General features: G+C 39.3%; 2 protein-coding genes across 2 annotated transcripts in view; both read left to right on the forward strand.

The window, feature by feature from the left end:
• The first annotated feature begins 1902 nt into the window (after window positions 1–1902).
• COQ3 (coenzyme Q3, methyltransferase) lies at window positions 1903–10962 on the forward strand. The gene is made up of 7 exons (XM_014051832.2): window positions 1903–2064; window positions 3722–3827; window positions 4931–5080; window positions 7246–7345; window positions 8563–8805; window positions 9261–9420; window positions 10699–10962. Exons 1-7 carry the CDS (start codon window positions 1947–1949, stop codon window positions 10887–10889), a joined length of 1068 nt encoding a protein of 355 aa, XP_013907307.2. The 5' UTR covers window positions 1903–1946; the 3' UTR covers window positions 10890–10962.
• Window positions 10963–16267: 5305 nt separating this feature from the next.
• FAXC (failed axon connections homolog, metaxin like GST domain containing) overlaps window positions 16268–21169 on the forward strand; it is a 31628-nt gene continuing 26726 nt past the window's right edge. Inside the window, exon 1 of the mRNA XM_014051833.2 lies at window positions 16268–16964. Within this exon, the coding sequence (XP_013907308.1) occupies window positions 16711–16964 (254 nt within the window). The 5' untranslated portion in view covers window positions 16268–16710. The remainder of the gene's footprint in view (window positions 16965–21169) is intronic.

Consider the following 21169-nt stretch of genomic DNA (forward strand, 5'->3'; position numbering starts at 1 on the left):
ACACTCCCTTTTTGGCACTCTGTCAAAAAGGTTCGCCATCAATGCCCTAGGTCAGTGATGATTAATCTTTTTGCCATCGCATGCCAAAAGCAGGGGGAATGCGGGGAGGGGTTGTGCTTGCATGTGCCCTCCCCCCATGCATGCATGTGCAACCCCCCTGCCCTCTCCCCCTCGCTTTTGGCGCGTGATGGCACGGTGGACCTGTTTTGTGCCCTCTTCAGACTTCAGAGGCTCTTTAGGAGCCTGGGGAGGGCGAAAATGGCCTCCTCCCCCGCCATGGACCCTCCAGAGGCCGAAAATAGTCCGTCTTCCAACTTCCGGTTTATGTGTTGGGCCATTTTTGCCGTCTGGAGGCTTCCTCCGGAGGGAGAAAAATGGCCCAATGCGCAAACCAGAAGTCCGTTTCCGACTCTCGCTTTGTGTATTGGTTTTTTTTGTGAAAACGGCCAAAAATGAAGGCCGAAATCTGACAGGGCAATGTCTTGAGTTCCTTAAGAAATGGCTCTGCATGCCACATGTGCCATAGATTCACCATCACTGCCATAGTTCTTCCTCCTCTCCACAAAGCACGGCTCCTTTGCGTGCCATGCGTCGATTTAAAGCCATGGTGACCAAGTGGTTAGAGAATGTGGCTAGAATGCAGGGTAGCCGGCTAATTTTGCTGATGGCCTGCATTTCAATTCTCACTGGCTCAAGGTGAGAAGCCTTCCATCCTTCCGAGGTGAGTAAAGTGAGGACTGATTGTTGGAGACAATACAGGTAGTCTTCAACTTACAACAGTTCATTCAGTGACCCGTCAAAATTACAAAGACAATGAAAAAAGTGACATAACTATTTTTCAGTTATGATCTTTGCAGTATCCCCATGACCATGTGATCAAAATTCAGATGCTTGGCAATTGGTTCATATTTATGATGGTCGTAGTGTGCCAGCGTCATGTGTTCACTTACTGTGACCTTCTGACAAAGTCAATGGGGAAGTCAGATTCACTTAATAACTGTTGATAAGTTAGTAACTTATCATCTGCAGCGATTCACTTAATAACTGAGGCAAGAAAGGTCGTAAAATAGGGCATAACACACTGAACAAATGTGTCACTTAACAGCAATTTTTGCCTCAATTGTGGTGGTAAGTTGAGGACTACCTCCACCCTGACTAAACCCCTTAGAGGGGCTGTAAAGTAGGTGAAGCGGTATAAGTCTAAGTGCTTTCCTTATTTAGAAGCAAGCAAAATTCATGGCGGCAGCTCCCCCTCCCTTTTTTTTTTCCTGGAGATGTGGAGAAAACTCCGACAACGCATTGCACTACAAAGGATCTATCGTTTCGCTTTGCAGGGTCGCTTTGTTTTCATTCCTTCATTGCTGCATTTATAAGACGCCTTTTCTGTCCAAAGGCGGACGATGCGGGTGCCTCTTCATTTTAATCTCGCAACAATGGCAACAGGCTGTTTGGTCCGAAAGACTCTAAGTTCCCCGAACACTGCAGTCCCGGTGCCCCGCCATCTCCCACCCCCTATAATTACATTTTTGGTCTCCGGTACCCAGAGCCGCTGCAGGCGGGCTCTGGTCCCGTCCTCCCCCCTTAAAACTGTGCATGTTTGCTTGGCTTGGGAGAAGCTTTGCTACGCTTAAGCTTCTGGCGCCCAGCTCGCTTCCCAAACCGAAGTCCGGTTGAGGATTTGGAGGTCAGAAGAAAAGCTTGCGAGGATCTTCGGTCTGCTCCCCCTTCAACGACCGGCCGAGGCGCTTCCACTCTCCCACCGAAGCTATTTCGAGCAAGGTCAGGTCAAAAGCGACGAAATATCTCCTCCCCGGAACTGGAGGCTGGAGCCGAGGCGGGAAACGGCCAGGCCTATTGGCGAGCGGGAGACAAGGAGGTGGAGCCGCAGTCGGCCGAGCCAGCCCGCCGCTCCTCCACTCCGGGTACCCGGGAAGCCGCCGTAGCTCATGGAGGGCTGGGCTAGGAGCTCGCTATGGGGGGCAAGGCGGCTGTGGGCTCCCCACGCCCACATGACGCGAAGCCGGGTGGTCTGTGGGCGCCCCTTGAATCTCTGGGCGTCACCTGGTGAGTCCAAGACCTTTTTCCTCGCCTCTTAAGCTGAGTGGCCCGGCCTCGGCGGGGTAACTGCGTGGGGATTTGGGGTTGTTGTTGGCCTTTAAACTCTTTGAAGATTTTTCGGAGGAGGAGAATGAGAAAAACCCCTTCGACGAGTCTCTGGCAGCCTTTGCCGAGTTTACCGCCACCCTTGGGGGGATTACGGGTGCTGATCTTCGGCCTGTCTTAAAAGCATCAGGTGGGAAGGCTGTGCGAGGTATATGGAGTTAGGCGGTGATCTGTTTGTCTGTCTATGGGCGCTGGGCTTTAAAATTGAAAGAAATCTTTCTCTCCCCCACTCCCCACTTTAACAAATCGGACATAAACTGCATCTGGTGCATTTCTGCCTAATTGCTGCTTGTTTGTCTGCTTCTGAGCCATTGTATTCCTAGGTGAAACTTATGCAGATCCATTGGCATTTGCAGACCCTCTTCTTACATATCGTTGTATTGGTTAAAAATATATTATTTCACAATTATTTCTCATGCTGAATTATAAGACTGATCATAATATACAGAATGTGGCATTTTGGGATGTGATGTCAGACTGGAATAAAATTTGCACAAATTTGCACAACTTTCTTTTTTAGTTGCAGCCATAGACAGGCAAAAATAAAACAACTGTCATAACAGAATTAAATTCTTACAAGCTAGCGATGGTGACACAAAGAATATAGAACAATTGTTCCATTTTCAAATTAAGAAAAAGGTCCTTACTTGTAAACATGGTCATCAGTCCAAATACTTCTGAAGAATATTTGGACTGACTAGCCATGTTTATCATTACTAGCAGGTAAGAATTTAATCCAAGTATTGACTGACTTTTAGACCTCATATAATCCTGGGATTAATGTCTTCGGGCAAAGCTAAATCTTCAGAGCAGAGTCCTATTTATCCTGCTCAGTCAGTGGTAGAGATACATACCAATAATAAATGAAATAGATTAAGAGAGATAAATAAGTTTGCGTTTTGATATGTCTTTTTACACCATTAATCTGTACATCATTAGTTGATTAATTTTGTACATATACCTACCTACATACTTAGATATGTATATAATACATTTGTAGATAAATAAATAATTTTATTTAATATTAATAATTTTAATATTAGAAGTGAGGGTGAGTGAGGTGGAACTTGACCAAGAATGCTAAACACTATAGAAACAAACATGTATTTGTGACATTAGGTAAAATGTCATATTTCTTGATAATTTTTGTTCAATTTTTGTTCAAAAATGAATTTAAAATGTAAAGTAAAAATAAAATTGGAATGCATATGAAGCAATACCTTAAGTATTAAGATAATCACTTCACAGTGCACATATGTAATCCTGATATTTCCTGCATCCAGTATTCTATAAACAGAATTCCATTCACTCTCCTGTCCCCCCCCCCTCTCTATATATATCCTGTAAACATCTCTGCAGATCTCAGGGATGAATGGGAAATTGGGGAAACGAGGAATCGGGTTTGCTAATAGATTTTAGTCAACCAATACTTATTATTGGAATTAGTCTGTGCTCACAAACAAATTTATTATGGCATTAACAAATGTGCCCTTAATAATATGTTTCCTATAATAACTCTTTGGAAAACCTGTAAGTTAAAAGTATTACTTTTTATCAGATAATCGCAGAAGTCAACTTCATCAAATATTTCAAGAAACCTTTTCTATTAAAGTTCAGTTAAGCGATGGTGACCTTGTAAATTTGACTAAAGTGAGAAACAAAATGTAAGTATAGTATTTTGATTTACTGCTAATTATTATTTTTATGGAAAATGTGCTTCCTAATAAATTACATTTGTAAGAACATTCTAATAAGAATGGCAATTCAAGTTGTTCTTTTTAAAATAGTGTACATATGTAGGAAATTATAGTGGACTAAACTAAAGCCCCCTGGATGCACTGGGACTTCCAATTTTGGTCACCATGATGTAAAAAAGATGTTGGAACTCCAAAAAGAGTGCAGAGAAGAGCAACAAAGATGATTAAGGGATTGGAGGCTAAAACATATAAAAAACGGTTACAAGAATTGGATATGTCTAGTTTAATGAAAAGGATTAGAACTGACATGATAGCAGTGTTCTAATATCTAAGGGGCTGGCAAAAAGAAGAGGGGATGAACTTATTCTCCAAAGCATCTGCAGGCAGGACAAGAAGCAATGAATGGAAACTAATTAAATTGAGAACTGACCTAGAATTAAGAAGAAATTTCCTGACAGAGTAATCAGTAAAACAACTTGTTTCCAGAAGTTGTGGTGCTCCATCACTGGAGGTTTTAAAGAAGAGATTGGAAAAACATTTGTCTGAAATGGTATAAGGTTTCCTGCTTGATCAGGGGATTGAACTAGAAGACTTCCAAGGTCCCTCCCAATTCTTCTTCTGCTAACTTGAACTTTCACTTCTTCCAACAAACCAACCATCACACTAGATAAAGAACATTATTTCCCCAGCATACGCCTTATAGCAGTGATGGCTAAGCAGTGATGGCTATTAGAAAGAGAAACTTTTCTTTTGCTGTTTCAATTCTCTCATTCATATTTTTATATATTAGTGTTGTGTTGTCCTAAAATAAAAGCCCCAAATGTCTCCGCATTTTCTCAGAAATCACTTTCATGCCTAGAATGAACATTGGTTCCTGCTACAATCTAAATTTATCTACTTCTTCCACTTTTTGAATAGAATGAAAATTATAGTATTGATATTATACTATTGAAAATTATATACCTGTATGGGTTTGACAAATCCATATTTTCCGTAAACAAAGTTACTTGTTGTTGCACTTTTCAATCATTTTTGCTAATTGTGTTTGTCCTGATGAAACTTTTGTTTAGAAAATTTACAGGTCAACCATACAGCACTTGGCAAACAGTAGATCCAGAAGAACTTAGAAGATTCCAACGGCTGGCACACAAGTGGTGGAATGAGGATGGAGAATATGCAGCCTTGCATTCTATGAATGATATTAGAGTTCCTTTTATTAGGTAAATTTTTAAAATACGTTGATATTTTCAAGCTCTTGCCAGAAATTTGATATTAGTAAGAATTATCAACTTTTGAAACTGAATCATAGCCTTAGTTGCTACTATTTAGTTAAAGCTTGTGTGGATCCCAAAACTAAAATATAATGGATAGAAAATGTCTACACATCCCTGTTAAAATGCCAGTTTTTTGAGATGTAAAAAAAATCAGACCAAAATAAATCACTTCAGAATTTTTTCCCCACCTGTAAAATAATGTAAGCTGTACAATTCAATTGAAAAACAAATTTTGAAAATTTTGTAGGAGAATTTTTTTTAAAAAATCTTACATTTACATAGTAGCATAAATGTGCACACCCTTAAACTAATATTTTGTTGAAGGACCTTTTGATTTTATGACAGCATTTAGTCTACCAGTGTGGCACATCTTGCCTTAAGAATCTTTGCCTATTCTTCCTTGCACAAGTGCTCCAAATCTGTCAGATTGTGAGGGCATCTCCTGTGTCCACCCCATACATTTTCAATTGGATTCAAGTCCGGACTCCCTTTGTTGGTTTCGATGTATGATTTGAGTACTTTGAGTAGTGTTGGTGTTGAAGGTGAATTTCTTCTTTCTCTTCAGCATTTTAGCAGAGTCTATAGGTTTTGTGCCAAAATTGACTGAGTGGAACTGTTCCTAATTCCCTCCACCTTGACTAAAGCCCTAGTTCCAGCTGAACAAAGCAGCCCTGAAGCCAGTGATGGGTTCCTATCGGTTTGGACCAGTTTGGCCGAACCGGTAGTGATTTGGAACTGGAACCGGCAGCGACCCAGGCCTGCCATGCCCTTGAACTGGTTCCCCAGGTGCCGCCATCTTGTTTTTCAGTTCTGTGCATGTGCAGAACAATTTTAATTGCACTTCGCATGTGCATCAAGCGTGTGTGCCCACAAAGCACACAGATGAGCGAACCAGCAGTAGTGCCTGCCGAAACCCACCCCTGCCTGAAGCATAATACTGCCATCATCATACTTCATTGTGGATATGGTTTATTTTTTGGTGATGCAGAGTGTTCTTTTTGCATAAAACATACTTTTTGGAATTATGGCCGTTCAACCTGATGTCTTCAGACCATAACACATTTTCCCACAAGCTTTTCTCACATTTGATGTAGGTTTTTGCAAAATGTAGCTGGGCTTGGATGTTTTTCTTTGTAAGAAAAGACTTCTGTCTTGCACCCTACCTCACAGCTCATACATACAAAGACTTTGGAGATTGTTGTCCCATGTAATGCACAATCAGTATTTGTCAGAAATTTCTGCAGCTCCTTTAATGTTGCTGTAGACCTTTTGGCAGCCTTTTAGATAAGATTTCTTCTTTTTCATCAATTTTGGAGGGACACCCAGTTCTTGGTAATGTCACTGTTGTGCCATCTTTTCTTCATTTGTTGATGACTATCTTCACTGTGTTCTATGGTATATCCAATACTTTGGAAAGCTTTTTGTACTCTTCTCTGACTGATATCTTCCAACAATGATATTGCATTAATGCTTTATAAGCTCACTTTCATTGATGGCAGGTGTGTACTGATTACTATTTAATATCAGTTTGAGTGTGATTGGTTAATCCTGAACACAGCCACATCCCTACTTATAAAATAGTGTGCATACATATGCAACCATGTTACTGTGTTTTTATTTAACCTTGAAATATTTGTTTGTTTTTAAATGAATTGTATAGCATATATGTTATATGAAAGGTGGAAACAATTCTGAAGTGATATATCTTGGTCTATTTTTTTTTTATATCTCAAAAACCTGCCTTTTAGGAGGGATGCGTAGATTTTATATCCACTGTATGATTAATGGTAAATTAAACAAGTAGTACAGTTTTCTATATATGTCAATACATGAGAAATCAGTCCCTGAATTACCATCACCGTTTGCAAGATGGTGACAATATTAATTAGACAATATTTTAATCAGTTACAGTACATTTTTCTGAGTAAATGTTGCTTCTGGAGGTATGCGGTGGTAAAAATAGCATATGTTGAAAACAAAGGTGTTGATAATAAATTGATTTTTCTCTTTATGGCACTTTGAAAGAATAAAATGTTGCAGTTGTGGTAATATGCAAGTGTCTTGTTTTTTTTGTTTTAACTGAATCGTATTTGTTTTCTATTTTGTGTAAGAGATACTATATTGAATCTGAAAACTGAGCATGAGCTAGGAAGCCCACTCTTTAACATGAAGATCCTAGACGTTGGCTGTGGTGGTGGACTACTTTCTGAGGTAGCAATTGTACATTTGATGATGATGAAAGTCCTTCTGCCTTTAATTAATAGGAGGAAACGCCAAGCTTTTAAATATTTTTTATTTCTTTAAAAACCTTATTTAGTTAAAGTTAACTCTCCTTGAAACCACAAAGACACTTGCTTTCAGCATCATGAAAATTGCTATTATATTTTATCCAGATTAGGTAGCTAGTAAGAAACAGGCTACACGTTTTATATTGCCATTTAGCACAGGAAACCTGACCCTTACCAGCCAGCAAAACACTTCATCAGGGGCTGGGTAGCTGGTTTCACCATTGCTGATTATAGAGGGAACTCCACCATCTGCAGTAGGTTATTAAGATAGAAACTAAGAAGGGAGAGATCAGGGTTGGTGTACACTTATCTTCCCTATTGGTTTGCAAATGTGAACTTACATGCGCATAGGCTTCCGCCTATGTGGGTTTGGTGAAAAAAGAGCCTAAATGGGATGCCATAGAGCTGGGGCAGATGGGTGAGGCCACCCGCAATTTCCGCTACCGTTTTGGGTGAACCGGTCCAAACCGTTAGAATACTACCTCTAGAGAGTATATGGCAAATGCAAGGGGATTTAATATGCCTGTGCTTGTGAAGATGTGCCAGCATTAGAATGACTCTATACAACCTGTGTGATTCCTAACTCAGAAATTGTGCATCTCTTGGCTATGATAGAATGTTTCCCAAACACTACAGCATGGAATGTTGGCTTTAAATCTTTCTGCTTTATTGAAACTTCCACCACATTTACCATTACTCCATGAGTGATATTAAATTTCAGTTTTGGGGAGATGTCCCTTTTCCCTCCCTAAACCTTTAAAAATGATATTAGTATACTTTAATACTGTAATTTCAATTTAATTATAATTATATATGTCTCATTTAATCAATTACAAAATAAGAGGCAGAATTAGTCTAAGCCAAAGGAAAATGTAACTGTTAACAGGTCTAAGAAACATTTTTTTGGGGTGGAGGGCAGGGGGATCACGCCAACATTTTAGGAATACCCAACTTGAGGCTAATCAATGAAAAAGTTCCATAATGCAATATTAGGATTCATATTTTATTAGTGCAATATTTATTTTTAGAGGGCAAGGAAGCATGAGCATTAAGCTTAAGTAACTTTAGATATATTTGTCAATGATATGAAGACTTCTTCATAGTTTAATACAGGATAAAATGATATATTTATGGTATTAGCCCCTTGCTAGACTGGGAGCTTCAGTTACTGGAATTGATCCTTTGGAAGACAGCATCCGGACAGCAGAACTGCATAAATCATATGATCCAGCCCTTACCGAAAGGATTCAGTACAGAGCCTGTGCACTGGAGGATATTGTGGAAGAGGGATCAGAAAAATTTGACATAGTTGTTGCCTCTGAAGTAGTAGAACATGTGGCTGACGTTGAAAAGATCATCGAATGCTTTGGAAAAGTATTAAAAGTAAGTTTTAAAATGGTAAAGTAGATCTCAGTGCTATACTTTCTTTTTACTATAAAGATCTTTTTCTTTTCTTTTTTTGCATTTATGTTTTTTTTTCATTTTAATGGCTCGTTGCTCTAAGGTAAAATTTAGCTCATAATATATTCTGATTATCTAGACTGAATGCAATCAGGAGTGTTCCCTTCATAGTATTCCCTTTCTATTCTGAAAATATTTATCTAGGCAATCTAAATAGGGAATATATATGAATTTTATTATTTTATTTTCTACAGTACTCACTTTTTTCAGCTACATGACTTTTTCAGTAGAGTCCTTTTATCCATATGCAGATGTCATTGACTTAAACTTTTTGTATTAACTTTTTTTAACCAAATCTTGTAATTATATTCTTTATATGTTTTTATTGATAGTTGTATAAATAACCAAGTTGCAAATTGGCTTTTGTTTTACATTAGCCCGAAGGTTCCCTCTTTATTACCACAATAAACAAAACTCAACTGTCCTATATTCTTGGCATTATCGTTGCTGAAAAGTTACTGGGTATTGTTCCGGATGGCACTCATGACTGGGAGAAATTCATATCACCTGAAGAGTTAGAGCGTCTTCTGGAATCAAGTAGGTATTATGTTTCAAGGAGGAAAGCAATCATGTGGCATCCTTTAAATATAACTACTTGTTGACTTTGAGTTATCTGTAACAAAGATGTTGCGTAAAGAAAACACACTTCGGTCAGATGATTTTGAAAAATGAAAAGTTAATACTCTGGTAGTGCATCTTTGCTCAACCTGGTCTCTTCCAGATCAGCCAATTCATTGTTAGCACTACTGGTTGAGAATTTAGGGAGTTGAAGTCATAAGACATCTGGAGAATTCCAAGTTGACCGATAGTGTAACAGCAATTTGGTGCCTTCCTGATAAGTTGATCTGTAACTTTTATCATTACTGATTCATAGGAGACTTGAATAAAACTGATTATTTTAGAGAGGAGATTTAAAAAATGTTCCTTTGGCATGAACCTGTTTTCAAAGGGATATTTCATTCCATGTTAAAATTCTCTGATTAAATACTTTGCAATTTTAACATCATCTTAACTGCTACTACTACTATTTCTGCTGCTACTACTACTACTACTACTTTATATATATATATATATATTCGCCATTGTGTTCATGTTTGTGTTTTCATAATCCCTTCCTCTTCAATTTCTTCATTCTTCAGTGGGAGGAGGGGAGAATAAAAAAAGTCAACATGCAAGAGATTGTTTTCAGAAATTGCTTGGGTCCCATGTCCCCCTTCCCCCGGTACCCCAGGGTGGAGAGATTGGAGAGGAAGGGATAATAAAAAAGTAAGACATTCAATGGAGAATAGTGTTCCATGGTGCACTTGGGAATTCCTGTTTGCATAGTGTACTTGGGACTCCCAGCACCAGCACATTGCTTGCAATGTGTTTTCCCCACTGTCTGTTTACTTTCTCTCTTGCCAATTTATACGAATACAAACATTAGTTCTCCTCCTGCTCTACCCAAATGCCAGTGTGATCACTCCAAAGGAGAGGGAGTGAGTTTGGAAGCAGACAAAAGCCAGATGTGTAAAACTGATTAGTCTTTATCATGTTCAAGCTGACTATCACGGCAGGACCAGCTGAGCTTCCCAAAGGGTGGAGGAGTTGAGAAAAGGAAAGCACAGCCATGGTCACATGGTTTCCCACGTAGTGACCTCTTCACTTAACAGAGCTGCTGGTTCCAATTGTACTCGATAAACGAGGATTACCTATGGTAATTTCACCATTGTGTCAGAATTATATTTCAGGAGCTTGGAGGCATTCAGTATAAATGATAGCATTCTAAAAAATAAATTGTCTTCAATCTGTCCCCTTTCTTTTCCTTATCTGCAGATGGTTTTTCAGTTAAGATGGTGAAAGGCATGTTATACAACCCCCTTTTTGGATCCTGGAGTTGGACTGAAAACACTAGCATTAACTATGCACTCCATGCAATTAAATCAAGCATGCAAGAACAACTGGATCTGAAGGAAGCCTCCACAGAGCATCAACAAGCAGAAGCTAACATCAGAACTGCTAGCTAAGACAAAGTCCATAGTTGCTACAGAAGCACAGAAGATGTGATAAATAGCTATAATAAAGGGGCAATCAACCTTGTTTTCAAAGTGTTGGCTAAAGGATTTGCTGCCATCTCAGCATACATGGTAGAGGAATTATTGTTCATAGTATCATATATTTGTGGATAAACATTCTGTGCAACATGCTGGAAGTCTGAAACAATTGTCAGAATGATTGCTCTTAAGACTTTAGAATTATTGGCTTTTATTGACATTTGCAAAATCATTACTCAAATTCAACAGGTGGCCTGTTTTTAAATGTAAAATCATATACATCGCTAACTTGTTTTTTTTTTTTCCTTGAGCATAATGTTACAGCTCTAAAGAAAGAGAGGCCAAATTCTATGTAAAGACCAATTTTTTTGAGCCTAGAATTCATAACTGGAAGTTCCAAGTTAGCCATTTATTCAGATACTATAGGGCAGTGTTTTTCAACCTTTTTTGTGCAAAGGCACACTTTTTTCATGAAAAAAATCACGAGGCACACCACCATTAGAAAATGTTAAAAAATTTTAACTCTGTGCCTATTGACTATATATAAAGTAATTTTCCCACGGCACACCTTACACTATGTCATGGCACACTAGTGTGCCGCGGCACAGTGGTTGAAAAACACTGCTATAGGGCACGGGTGTCAAGCTCAATGTGTCATGTTGCTATCATGTGATATAGTGTGATTTTTTTTCTTTTTGTGAAGCTGGAGTAGGCGTGGCCTGCACGTGACTCATCCGGCCTGTGGGCTGCCAGTTTGACACCCCTGCTATAGGACCACCAAATCAAATTCAAAAATTCAGATGACCACTAGAAGGCAGAAAAGCCATGCAAAATAGTTAACTCTTTGCTGCCTTCTAGTGGCTATTTGGAATTTGAAGCCCAAATCTGGTAATGCTAATTGCCAAGCCTCATCTGCCCTTTCCATCCCCCTCCCTCAAAAACTCCTTTAATTAAAAAAAGAGTGACATTGAAATGCTACAGAAAGCACCTTGTCCCTACCATCATCTTTATTTCTAAAAATGCAGTGGGAACCAAACATGTTTCATGCACTTACATAGTAATAAAAATAGCGGATAGTTGTAGACATCTACTCAGAAAAAAAGAACTGAAATAAATAGCGGTAGTAGGGAATCTCCTTTGTGTGCGGGGAGATAAATGGGTAGCCTGCTAATTTGGTGCTTTATTGCTCAGTTCATATGTATATATGTATGGATTTGTGGATAAATCTCACAAAAGTCAGTTGCAGAAATGCCCATGGCAGGTTGTTGAGGTTTAAAATGTATGCGCCGCCCGGAACGCTTAAGGGACAAATTGTGACTAGCTAGTACATTGATACAATGATTTTAAAACAGGTTTTATTAAATAAATAAAATTGAAGTTCACATATCATGTAAGGCAAAGTACAAAGATCACATGGTTTAGTGTGATGTACGAGTCTGATTCTGTTACAGCTTTGCTTCATGACGCTGATGCACATAAAGAGCCTAAATATGTTCTTTGATGTAGAAAAGCAGAACAAGGTAGTGTGAATTGTCTATTGGGAATATAAATCCTTCATATTTTTTCTTCCCTTCACAGAGATTTTCTAGGTGTTAAAAAGTAACCTTCACTTTTTCTATATCTGCTATATGGTGGAAGGTAGTAACGGAGTGTTAAATGAGGAAATTTGGGGTGGTAGGAGGGGAGGAAGTGATCATAACTGGTGGAAGATGATGATAGCTTGCTTCTTTGAATGCATGGTTACTTTACAGGCAGAAAGAAACTATGACACCAGCAAATAGATCACTGATGATCTACTCAGACTTGCATCATTGAAAAATACTTTTGAAGTGTTCAGTCTCTTGAGTTTTGCCACTGTTTCATCTTCACATTGTATCTTCGCTACAAAAGTGCTCGGAATTATTTTGTTGGATATTGATGTCACCTACTTTAAGAAACATGGGCTGCAAAATATGCTTCATAATGGATGAAGCATATTTTGTACTGAAGGGACAGTATTTACAGACCACTTCAAAAATGTTTTGAAATAAAAATAGCTAAGGTGGAATCTTAGAAGATCTAAGATCTGCATTGCACGTATCATGTTTAAGAACAAGCCACAAACATTTTAAGCATTAGCAAGCATAAATATTTTATATGAGGCTATGATAGAACCATTGATGCCCAATAGTTAAGAGTAATGGCCCTCTTTCCATATATAGCAAGAACAAGACAATGACAGCATACTTCAGTAGTTGTTTGCAAGGAGAAACTGTTTGCCAAGTTTAATTTATTTGTTGAACTTCAAATTACTATATTCTATTTCTTGAATGGAGACTTCTACAATGTCCTCTGCTCTGCCCTGTTAAAGCAGCTAAGCTCCTGCATCAAAAGGATCTCATGCCTTGCCAAAGGTTGTCTTCAACAATGATATCCAGAAACTGATTTTGGAGAAGGCGCATGAATATTCCTTGGACAGCAAAGATGACTAACAAGTGCCAGAGTGCATAACACCAGACATGTCAGTGAAAGGCTATAATCACAAAAGTGCATCTCACTTATTCTGGCTATGTCACACAGAGGAATTCACTGGAGAAAGCAATCATGTTTGGAAGAGTTAGCAGTAAAAAAAATCAGGCCCCCAAAGAACATGGTAGTTGGACACCATCAATGATGACACCAACCAAAGCATAGAACAACTCAAAGATGTAGTGCAAAATTGTAAGATGCGGCGAGACCTTAGAATTGCCAAGAGTCGGACACAACTGAATGGATAACAACATTGTCATCATAATTTATATTTAAACAATAGCAGTTCAGGGGCTGAGCAGATAAAGCCCTTTCTGTTTCTTCCCTAAATAGATTAGCTTTTAGGATTTATGTATGTGAGGAAGAACTACTTCATACTGGCAGTTCTGCTATAAATCCCCTAAATTCTCAAGAGCAAGGAGCAATGGGGTCTCACAGGAGTGCTGTACAAAATTCTCTGTTTGAAGTTTGGCTTGGAAGCAGTCCTTTCCAACTGAGTCTTAGAAATGGTTTCAACTATTTAATCCTGTTTGGGATGAACAAAGTGTTCCAAAGATACCTGAAAGCTGGTGATTATTTCATTGGGTTATTTTTGAAACCAAAGTAAAATCCATTTTGGTAACCCAAAGAATTAAATCTTTTTATCTTTCAAGTTCTTATTAAGATGTCACTAGGTAAAGGTAAAGATTCCCCTTGCACATATGTGCTAATTGTTCCTGACTCTAGGAGGCGATGCTCATCTCCATTTCAAAGCCAAAGAGCCAGTGCTCTCTGGAGAAGTCTCCGTAGTCATGTGGCCGGCATGACTAAACACCAAAGGTGTACGGAACACTTTTACCTTCCCATCAAATTGGTTCCTATTTTTCTACTTGCATTTTTACATGCTTTCGAACTGCTAGGTTGGCAGAAGCTGGGACAAGTAACGAGAGCTCACTCCATTACGCGGCGCTAGGGATTCAAACTGCCAAACTACTGGCCTTTCTGATCGACAAGCTCAGCGTCTTAGCCACTGAGCCACTAGTATGTCACTAGAGAGTATTAAATACTGTGTGTATTTGCTAGGTAAAGAAACACCGTCCTCCATTCCTTACTTTTATTTTATTTAGAGCGCTTAAGCTGACACAAAGATGTGATAGCAGAGACAGGTCCCTTATTAATGTATAGCTTCTTGTAGAATCTATAATTGTACTATGAAATAATGAGGTTAGAACAACTTTCCGTCATCTCAGTAACGGCTGGATAATATTAGAAAATGCTTTTAAGTCAGTGGTCCCCAACCTTTGCGGCTTGGTGTCCTGGCTCGGAGAGGGGGGGGGGGAGAGGAACTGGGCCACTTGAGTATGGCCCAATTCCAATAGGCCACGGCCTGGTAGTGGGCCTCAGCCCAGGGCTTAGGGGTACTCCTGCATTAAGTCATAAGCAGGGATCCTGCTATAAACTCAAGAGAGGCAAGAAAAGGAGAGCAAGTGTTCTTGGGTTTGTCTTTGACAATCTTACATACTCCATTATTTCACCCCAAATTTGGCTAATTTTTGCAAAAAAAAACCGATATGTACATTCAGTTGTAAGTAATAATGGTTTTTCCATGTGCAAAGAATTACAGATGTGAACTTTCTTAAACTGATTCTTTTATGTACAAGCATATTTCTTATGCAAAAATAGGGAAATGTGGGAATTTGATTATAGAAAAGGCCAGTTGCCTTGATAAGAGAGAAATGGCTGCAACCAGTCCTGATATTGGAACTGGAGAATGGCTTACAATATTTCCTTGCTGTTGTTGAAAGAAATGTCCTTCTGGGTTCGGCTCCAAGTGGGGAAAAAGACACTGGAGACATGGAGGCTGCTTGGAAAGATGGTTTATTGTTGGACAGGGCCACATGGCTTGAGCCTTGAACAGAAAAGGTGATTGCATGCTTCAATGTTGGTGGAGAAGAAGAGAAGGGCTGAAGGAGGGGCTTGCTAGGCTTTTTATAACCTGTTTATCCCACCTCTCTGTTTCCTGTTCCTGTGTACGAAATGTGTTCTGATTGGTTGTCAGACTCCCATGGGGCCATGCAGGGGCTACTCTCTAGGCTGTGTTTTGAATCCAGGGATGGATGAGTTCTCAGATGCCATGTGGAGAGTTGAGTAAAGTTCCAACATTATAATGCCTTTACTCCCATCCTCCCTGGGGCTGCAGTGGAGAAGTCTTTATTATGTAAAGTGGACTAGCCTGGCCCATTCAATGGTCCATTGAGAAAGTGGGGATGGGCAGGAAGCTACAGGCAACTGTTCTGTCCTTTAAAACATGTTTCTTTTCATATCCAGAGAAATGTTCTGCCTTTTCAATATTTCCTAGGATATTTCATTTTTCTGGGAGAGGGCTGGGTGATAACTTCCCACACTGTAAAGAGATTTGTTTTCAAAATTACCCCTTGTAACTTTACAGGCACAATGACCTTGGATCCCCCAATTCCCCGATGACATTGTTTTCAGCCAAACAAAGCCTGCAGAATGGAAACGCCAATCTCTAAAAAGATGAAAGCAGCGATTAAAACTTGAAGGGGAGAGAAACAGAGGGAGACGGAGTGCTATAAAACGCGGAAACACGTAGATGCTAAAACACAAAGGTCGGTGTGTACCAAACGGAAGCGATTATATTTTTGCAGCTCACCGCTTGGAGGGGAGACCACGTGACACAACCCTGGGCTGATGCCACCAAAGATGCAGGACACAACAACAACAACAACAAAATGAACCAATAGAACAGAACTCCGCTTCCACCCGGAACGGTATATATATATATGCTAATCTTCCAGCCATCCCGAAGGATGCCTCCCTTCCCGGTGCCGGGAGCCGCGCAGCTCCCCCTTAAATCGTGTCCTCCGTTTAACGAGTGACCTCCGCCTTCCTCTCTCCGCTAATCTCGTTGCTTTCGTGTTTCATTTCCCACGGACTGGACTCTCCCGCGGGTTTTTAAGGCAGATTGAAAGCCATGACATCACCTCCCTCCCTCCCTCCTCCGGGCGAAGACATAAAGACCGAGAGGTAGCGGCAAGGAAAAAGTACCGCTGCCGGTGATGTTGGTGCTGATGTTGCAGAGCTCGCCAAGGACACTCGGCAGAGCCTTCACTGCCGCCGCGATCTCCCTTTTCTCTTCTGCCTCCTCCTCCTCTTCCTCTATTGTCGAACTCCCGGCTTGCCCCTGCCGCCAGCACCTTGACGCCGCCCGGTTTCTCCCCCATGCAGACGGCCCTGGCTTCGATCCGTGGGCAAACGGGAGCTAGCAACGCCCGCGTCGCGCAGCATGCCCTGGGGGGTTGGCTTCGCCTCATCCAGGTCGTGCGTGGTGGATCTAAGCAGGAATCAAAGCCTTTGGTGCGAGGGGTCCGACGGTCACTTTTCCTTTTATGGGGAAATCCTTGCTTTCCCACTGCAGGATTACGGCGGGATCATGACAGGGCTGGGATCTGATTCGTGGTGGAAGAAAACCCTTTATTTGACTGGGGGGGCCCTGCTCGCCGCTGCCGCCTATCTGTTCCACGAACTCCTGGCTATTAGGTGAGCGAGAGACCCGGGTTATTTTTGGAAGGAAGTCATAGATGCTGATGACACAAGCAGGGGCCCGATCGCGAGGATTATGTTTTCATTAGAGCAAGGTTTCTTTGATGTGGGCCGGGGAGGGGAGGGCAGGATTATTGGCCGACCCGGATAGGAGACAGATAATTGGATTTTAAGAATGCAGGCCTTAATTTAAGGCCTGTTCTGTTCTGCAAAATCTACTTTGGATGCCAGCATTTAAGCCCCTGGGCAAGGCCTCTGAACATAGGCAGAGTGTTTTTCTAGTGGTGGGCCAATGCATTCTGGGATTAAATGGTAAACTGATTTGCAGACTGCCATGATCTCTTTTGAGCGATTACCCTCATAAAACTGGGATTACACATTTACTTCGATTAGAAGGGAGATTTCTTATATAGCCTGCATATTTTAAAATGGAAGATCAATTATAAAAGAAATCACATTGCCATAAAACATTAGGAGTTGACATTCAATTATGATCTAGTTTAGAGGACCAGTTTTGGTGATGGAGTTATGAGTACTTTGTTACACAAAATGAAGTCTTCTGGTCAACCTGCACTTCTGTGACAATAATGAACATGTTTTTAATCCCTCAGTCTAGGAAACACCTATTGTATTCCTCAATGTCTCCCATGCAACATACAAATTAAGCCTAGGCCTGTTTAATCTGCCATATTGGATAGATGTAGAAACGGGCCCACTACAAGGTTTCCCACGATCTTCACCGAGTTAATGGAAACACCACAAGAACAGTTGCACAGAACTGTGGCAATGTGATTTGTACAGACTTTGCATACTAAGCAAGTAATATTTATGCTGAAATATATTCAGTAAATTGAGATAGGTGGTGATATTTAGCAATAGCTAAATATCTGTTTCCTTTAAAATAGAGTGAGCTGAATTTGATAAACGAATAAATAGTACGGGGAGAAAAAGTGGGATGGTGGTGGGAATAGAAGATGGTAGACTTTTCAGCTGTTGTACATGGCTTTGCAGATTTGGGAATGATCAGTCTTTCCTCATTTTAAAGACCACCAAATATGTTGGCCTACACACCCAGTCACCAAAAGTTAGTACTGTACTGGGGAAGCCTGTTTTCTCTTTGTATGAGAATTGCTAATCTTAATAGGAAACTGTTAAAATGCTATTTCCAACCTCCATTATGACCTGCCTCTTTCTCCAAGGGTTTAACATTCCTCTTGAAAAATATCTGGGCAACATTGAAACCTAGTTTTATTGTTGCTGATAAAGGTTTGTTGTGGTTTTCGCCACTCTCAACTCTGGATCAACCAGCATGAGTAATTAACTTTTAAAATACATTGCAAATGCTAAGACAAAGAGCTCAGCCACACAATTACTTAATATCGAGTATCAGTTCAGTTACTGCTCACAAATCACAATGCTTTAAAGTTCAGATTTCTCTTTATAAACAATTTTCTCTTCATTAACCTTAACTTCATTAAGGTAGTTTTCCCCCTATAAGCTGCAAATATTGGAGACAATATCTCATAAGAAAAAAAAAATCAATCTTTTTTTCATACCAAGAGTCATTTTTTTGGGTTTGGAGTGACCTGCCAAGAGCCAAATTCCAAAAATAGGCAGGACCATGGCAAATAGATACAGCTAGACAAAAAGTAAATTTTGTTTCATTAAACTTGCATTTGTTTGAGTGGAATTGATAATGACTTCCTATGTATGTAAATAATTTTGTCTTTCAATCACATTAAAATTGACAGTATTATGGAAATTTTGGAGAGGCACTGAAAAACTATCCATCAAACTCTGTGAGGAGGCTGAAACTAACAAAAGAAAACTCTGCCTGTTTTCTGTCACAATTCAGACTTTATTGTGGTCAATGTTTTGCTAAAAGCAATAAAAATTTAAAGCATACAATATGAAATGAAGAAAAAAAATAGAAATAGCGGTATGATGAGGTCATGGCAACTTTTACAAACAGTAAAATAGAATTTGACTATATGCAGTGAAATTGAGTTATATACATTGGAGAACAGCAATATATATCCAAATGATCTGAAAATGTAAAAAAGAGAATTCTAAAATATAGCTATGCAACAAAATGTTTTCAGTATTTTGAAATTCTCTACCAGTGCAGTCTTAATATAAATGATTTCCCCCTTAAATTTCCCTTCAAGAACACATTTCCATCGATGCTAGCGTTAATGTCCTTCTGAATTTGGAGATAGTTATTTAAACATTTTGCAGGAACAGCTATTGTACTCAAAAACACATCTCTAAAAAAGGCTGAGAGATTTACCAGTAAGTGCCCTTCTGTGCCCATAACATGTAAAAGAGTTTAACACCGCTTACTTGTAGCCCAAATGGCACAGCTTTCCTTTGGGCACCACAACACCTCATGCATGCACAAAAGGGTTAGAGTTGTGGCACAATGCCACAAGGCTTTTGTCATTTTAATGGAAGCAGCACTAATTCATATCTCTTCAGAAGAAAACACCTCTAAACTCAAGAATTACCAAAATCAAGCTCTTCCATCTTTTGATCTTCCAATGTTTGATAGTTTAAAAAATCATAGTAAATCTGAGGATCAGTTTATTTGGAGCTGATTAGATATATTTGTTTTGTTTCATTTATATTATACTTGTCCTGCATTTTCCCCCTCTTGGATTTTATTTACACAATTATTCTGTGCAGTAGGGTAGACTGATAAATAATGATTGCCCTAAAAGCAATTAAAGAGGATTATATAGCTGGGCAGAGAATCAAAACTGAGTCTATCCAGATCCAGTCTATATTAGCATTGTTTCATATAGTACATTCTGAATAATATATTTGTGGTGGTTTTGATGTTAAAAGTTGGCTAATCAGGTCTTGAACTCTCAACAATGATACTTTGCAAAGTAAGATTAGTGACTATCATAACTGCATAACTACTAAATTATCTCCCTAGTATAATAAAGTATAAAAAAGGAAGTTGATATTAATTTAATCAGTTAATGCCTAAATGTGAATTGCTTTATATTCTCTTGACCTGGTTATAAAATTATCTTAATACGGTGTCAAAACTTTCACAAATTTCTAGTGGAGACATCAAAGCATATTTTGTTACGTATTTGATTAATTAATTGTTTTACAATGACTAAACTTCAAACCTAAAAGATTATATATAATTGTTTTAAAGGAGATCATCGTATTTCTTTCTTACTTGGGTAGTATATATCTTCCATAATGGCTCATGGAATTTAAATTTTGTTATAGAAATCTCTTAAATGTGTTTTTTAAGGCAATAATCTGAGGCTTGTTAGATGTGTTTCATCATAAATCAATATTTTTTAAATATCTGAACAAAATATGGGGGGAATTAGTACAAGTGGTTATCCTACGTATAATTGATCTGATTTATGTACTGGTTGATTTTTAAATCCTAAGCAAATGCATAGTTGATAATATATTTGAGAGTAAGTCCCAATAAATTCAGGGCTTCAGCAATTATGTTCTACATTTAGGCAAGAAAAACAAAATGCACAGGTACAGTATAGGTGGTACCTTGCTCAATAGTAGTAACTGTGAGAGGGATTTTGGAAGCCTAGTGGACAACCATTTAAATATGAGCCAGCAGTGTGCAGCACCTGCCAAAAAAGCCAACACAGTTCTAGGCTACATAAACAGAGGGATAGAATCAAGATCACGTGAAGTGTTAATACCACTTTATAATGCCTTGGTAAGGCCACACTTGGAATATTGCATTCAGTTTTGGTCGCCACAATGTAGAAAAGATGTGGAAGCTCTAGAAAGATTGCAGGGAAGAGCAACAAAGATGATTAGGGGACTGGAGGCTAAAAGATATGAGGAACGATTGCAGGAACTGGGTATGTCTAATTTAATGAAAAGAAGGCTAGGGGAGACATGATAGCAGTGTTCCAATGTCTCAGAGATTGCCACAAAGAAGAGGGAGTCAAACTATTCTCCAAAGCACCTGAGGGCAGAACAAGAAGCAATGGGTGGAACCTAATCAAGGAGAGAAGCAACTTAGAACTGAGGAGAAATTTCCTGACAGTTAGAACAATTAATCAGTGGAACAGCTTGCCTCCAGAAGTTGTGACTGTACCAACATTGGAAGTCTTTAACAAGATGTTGGATAGCCATTTGTCTGAAATAGTATAGGGTTTCCTGCCTAGGCAGGGGGTTGGACTAGAAGACCTCCAAGGTCC

Source organism: Thamnophis sirtalis, unplaced genomic scaffold (genome assembly GCF_051295495.1).
Source record: "Thamnophis sirtalis isolate CommonGarterSnake01/CBP01778 unplaced genomic scaffold, rThaSir2_p1.2 scaffold_6, whole genome shotgun sequence".
Lineage (NCBI taxonomy): Eukaryota > Metazoa > Chordata > Lepidosauria > Squamata > Natricidae > Thamnophis > Thamnophis sirtalis.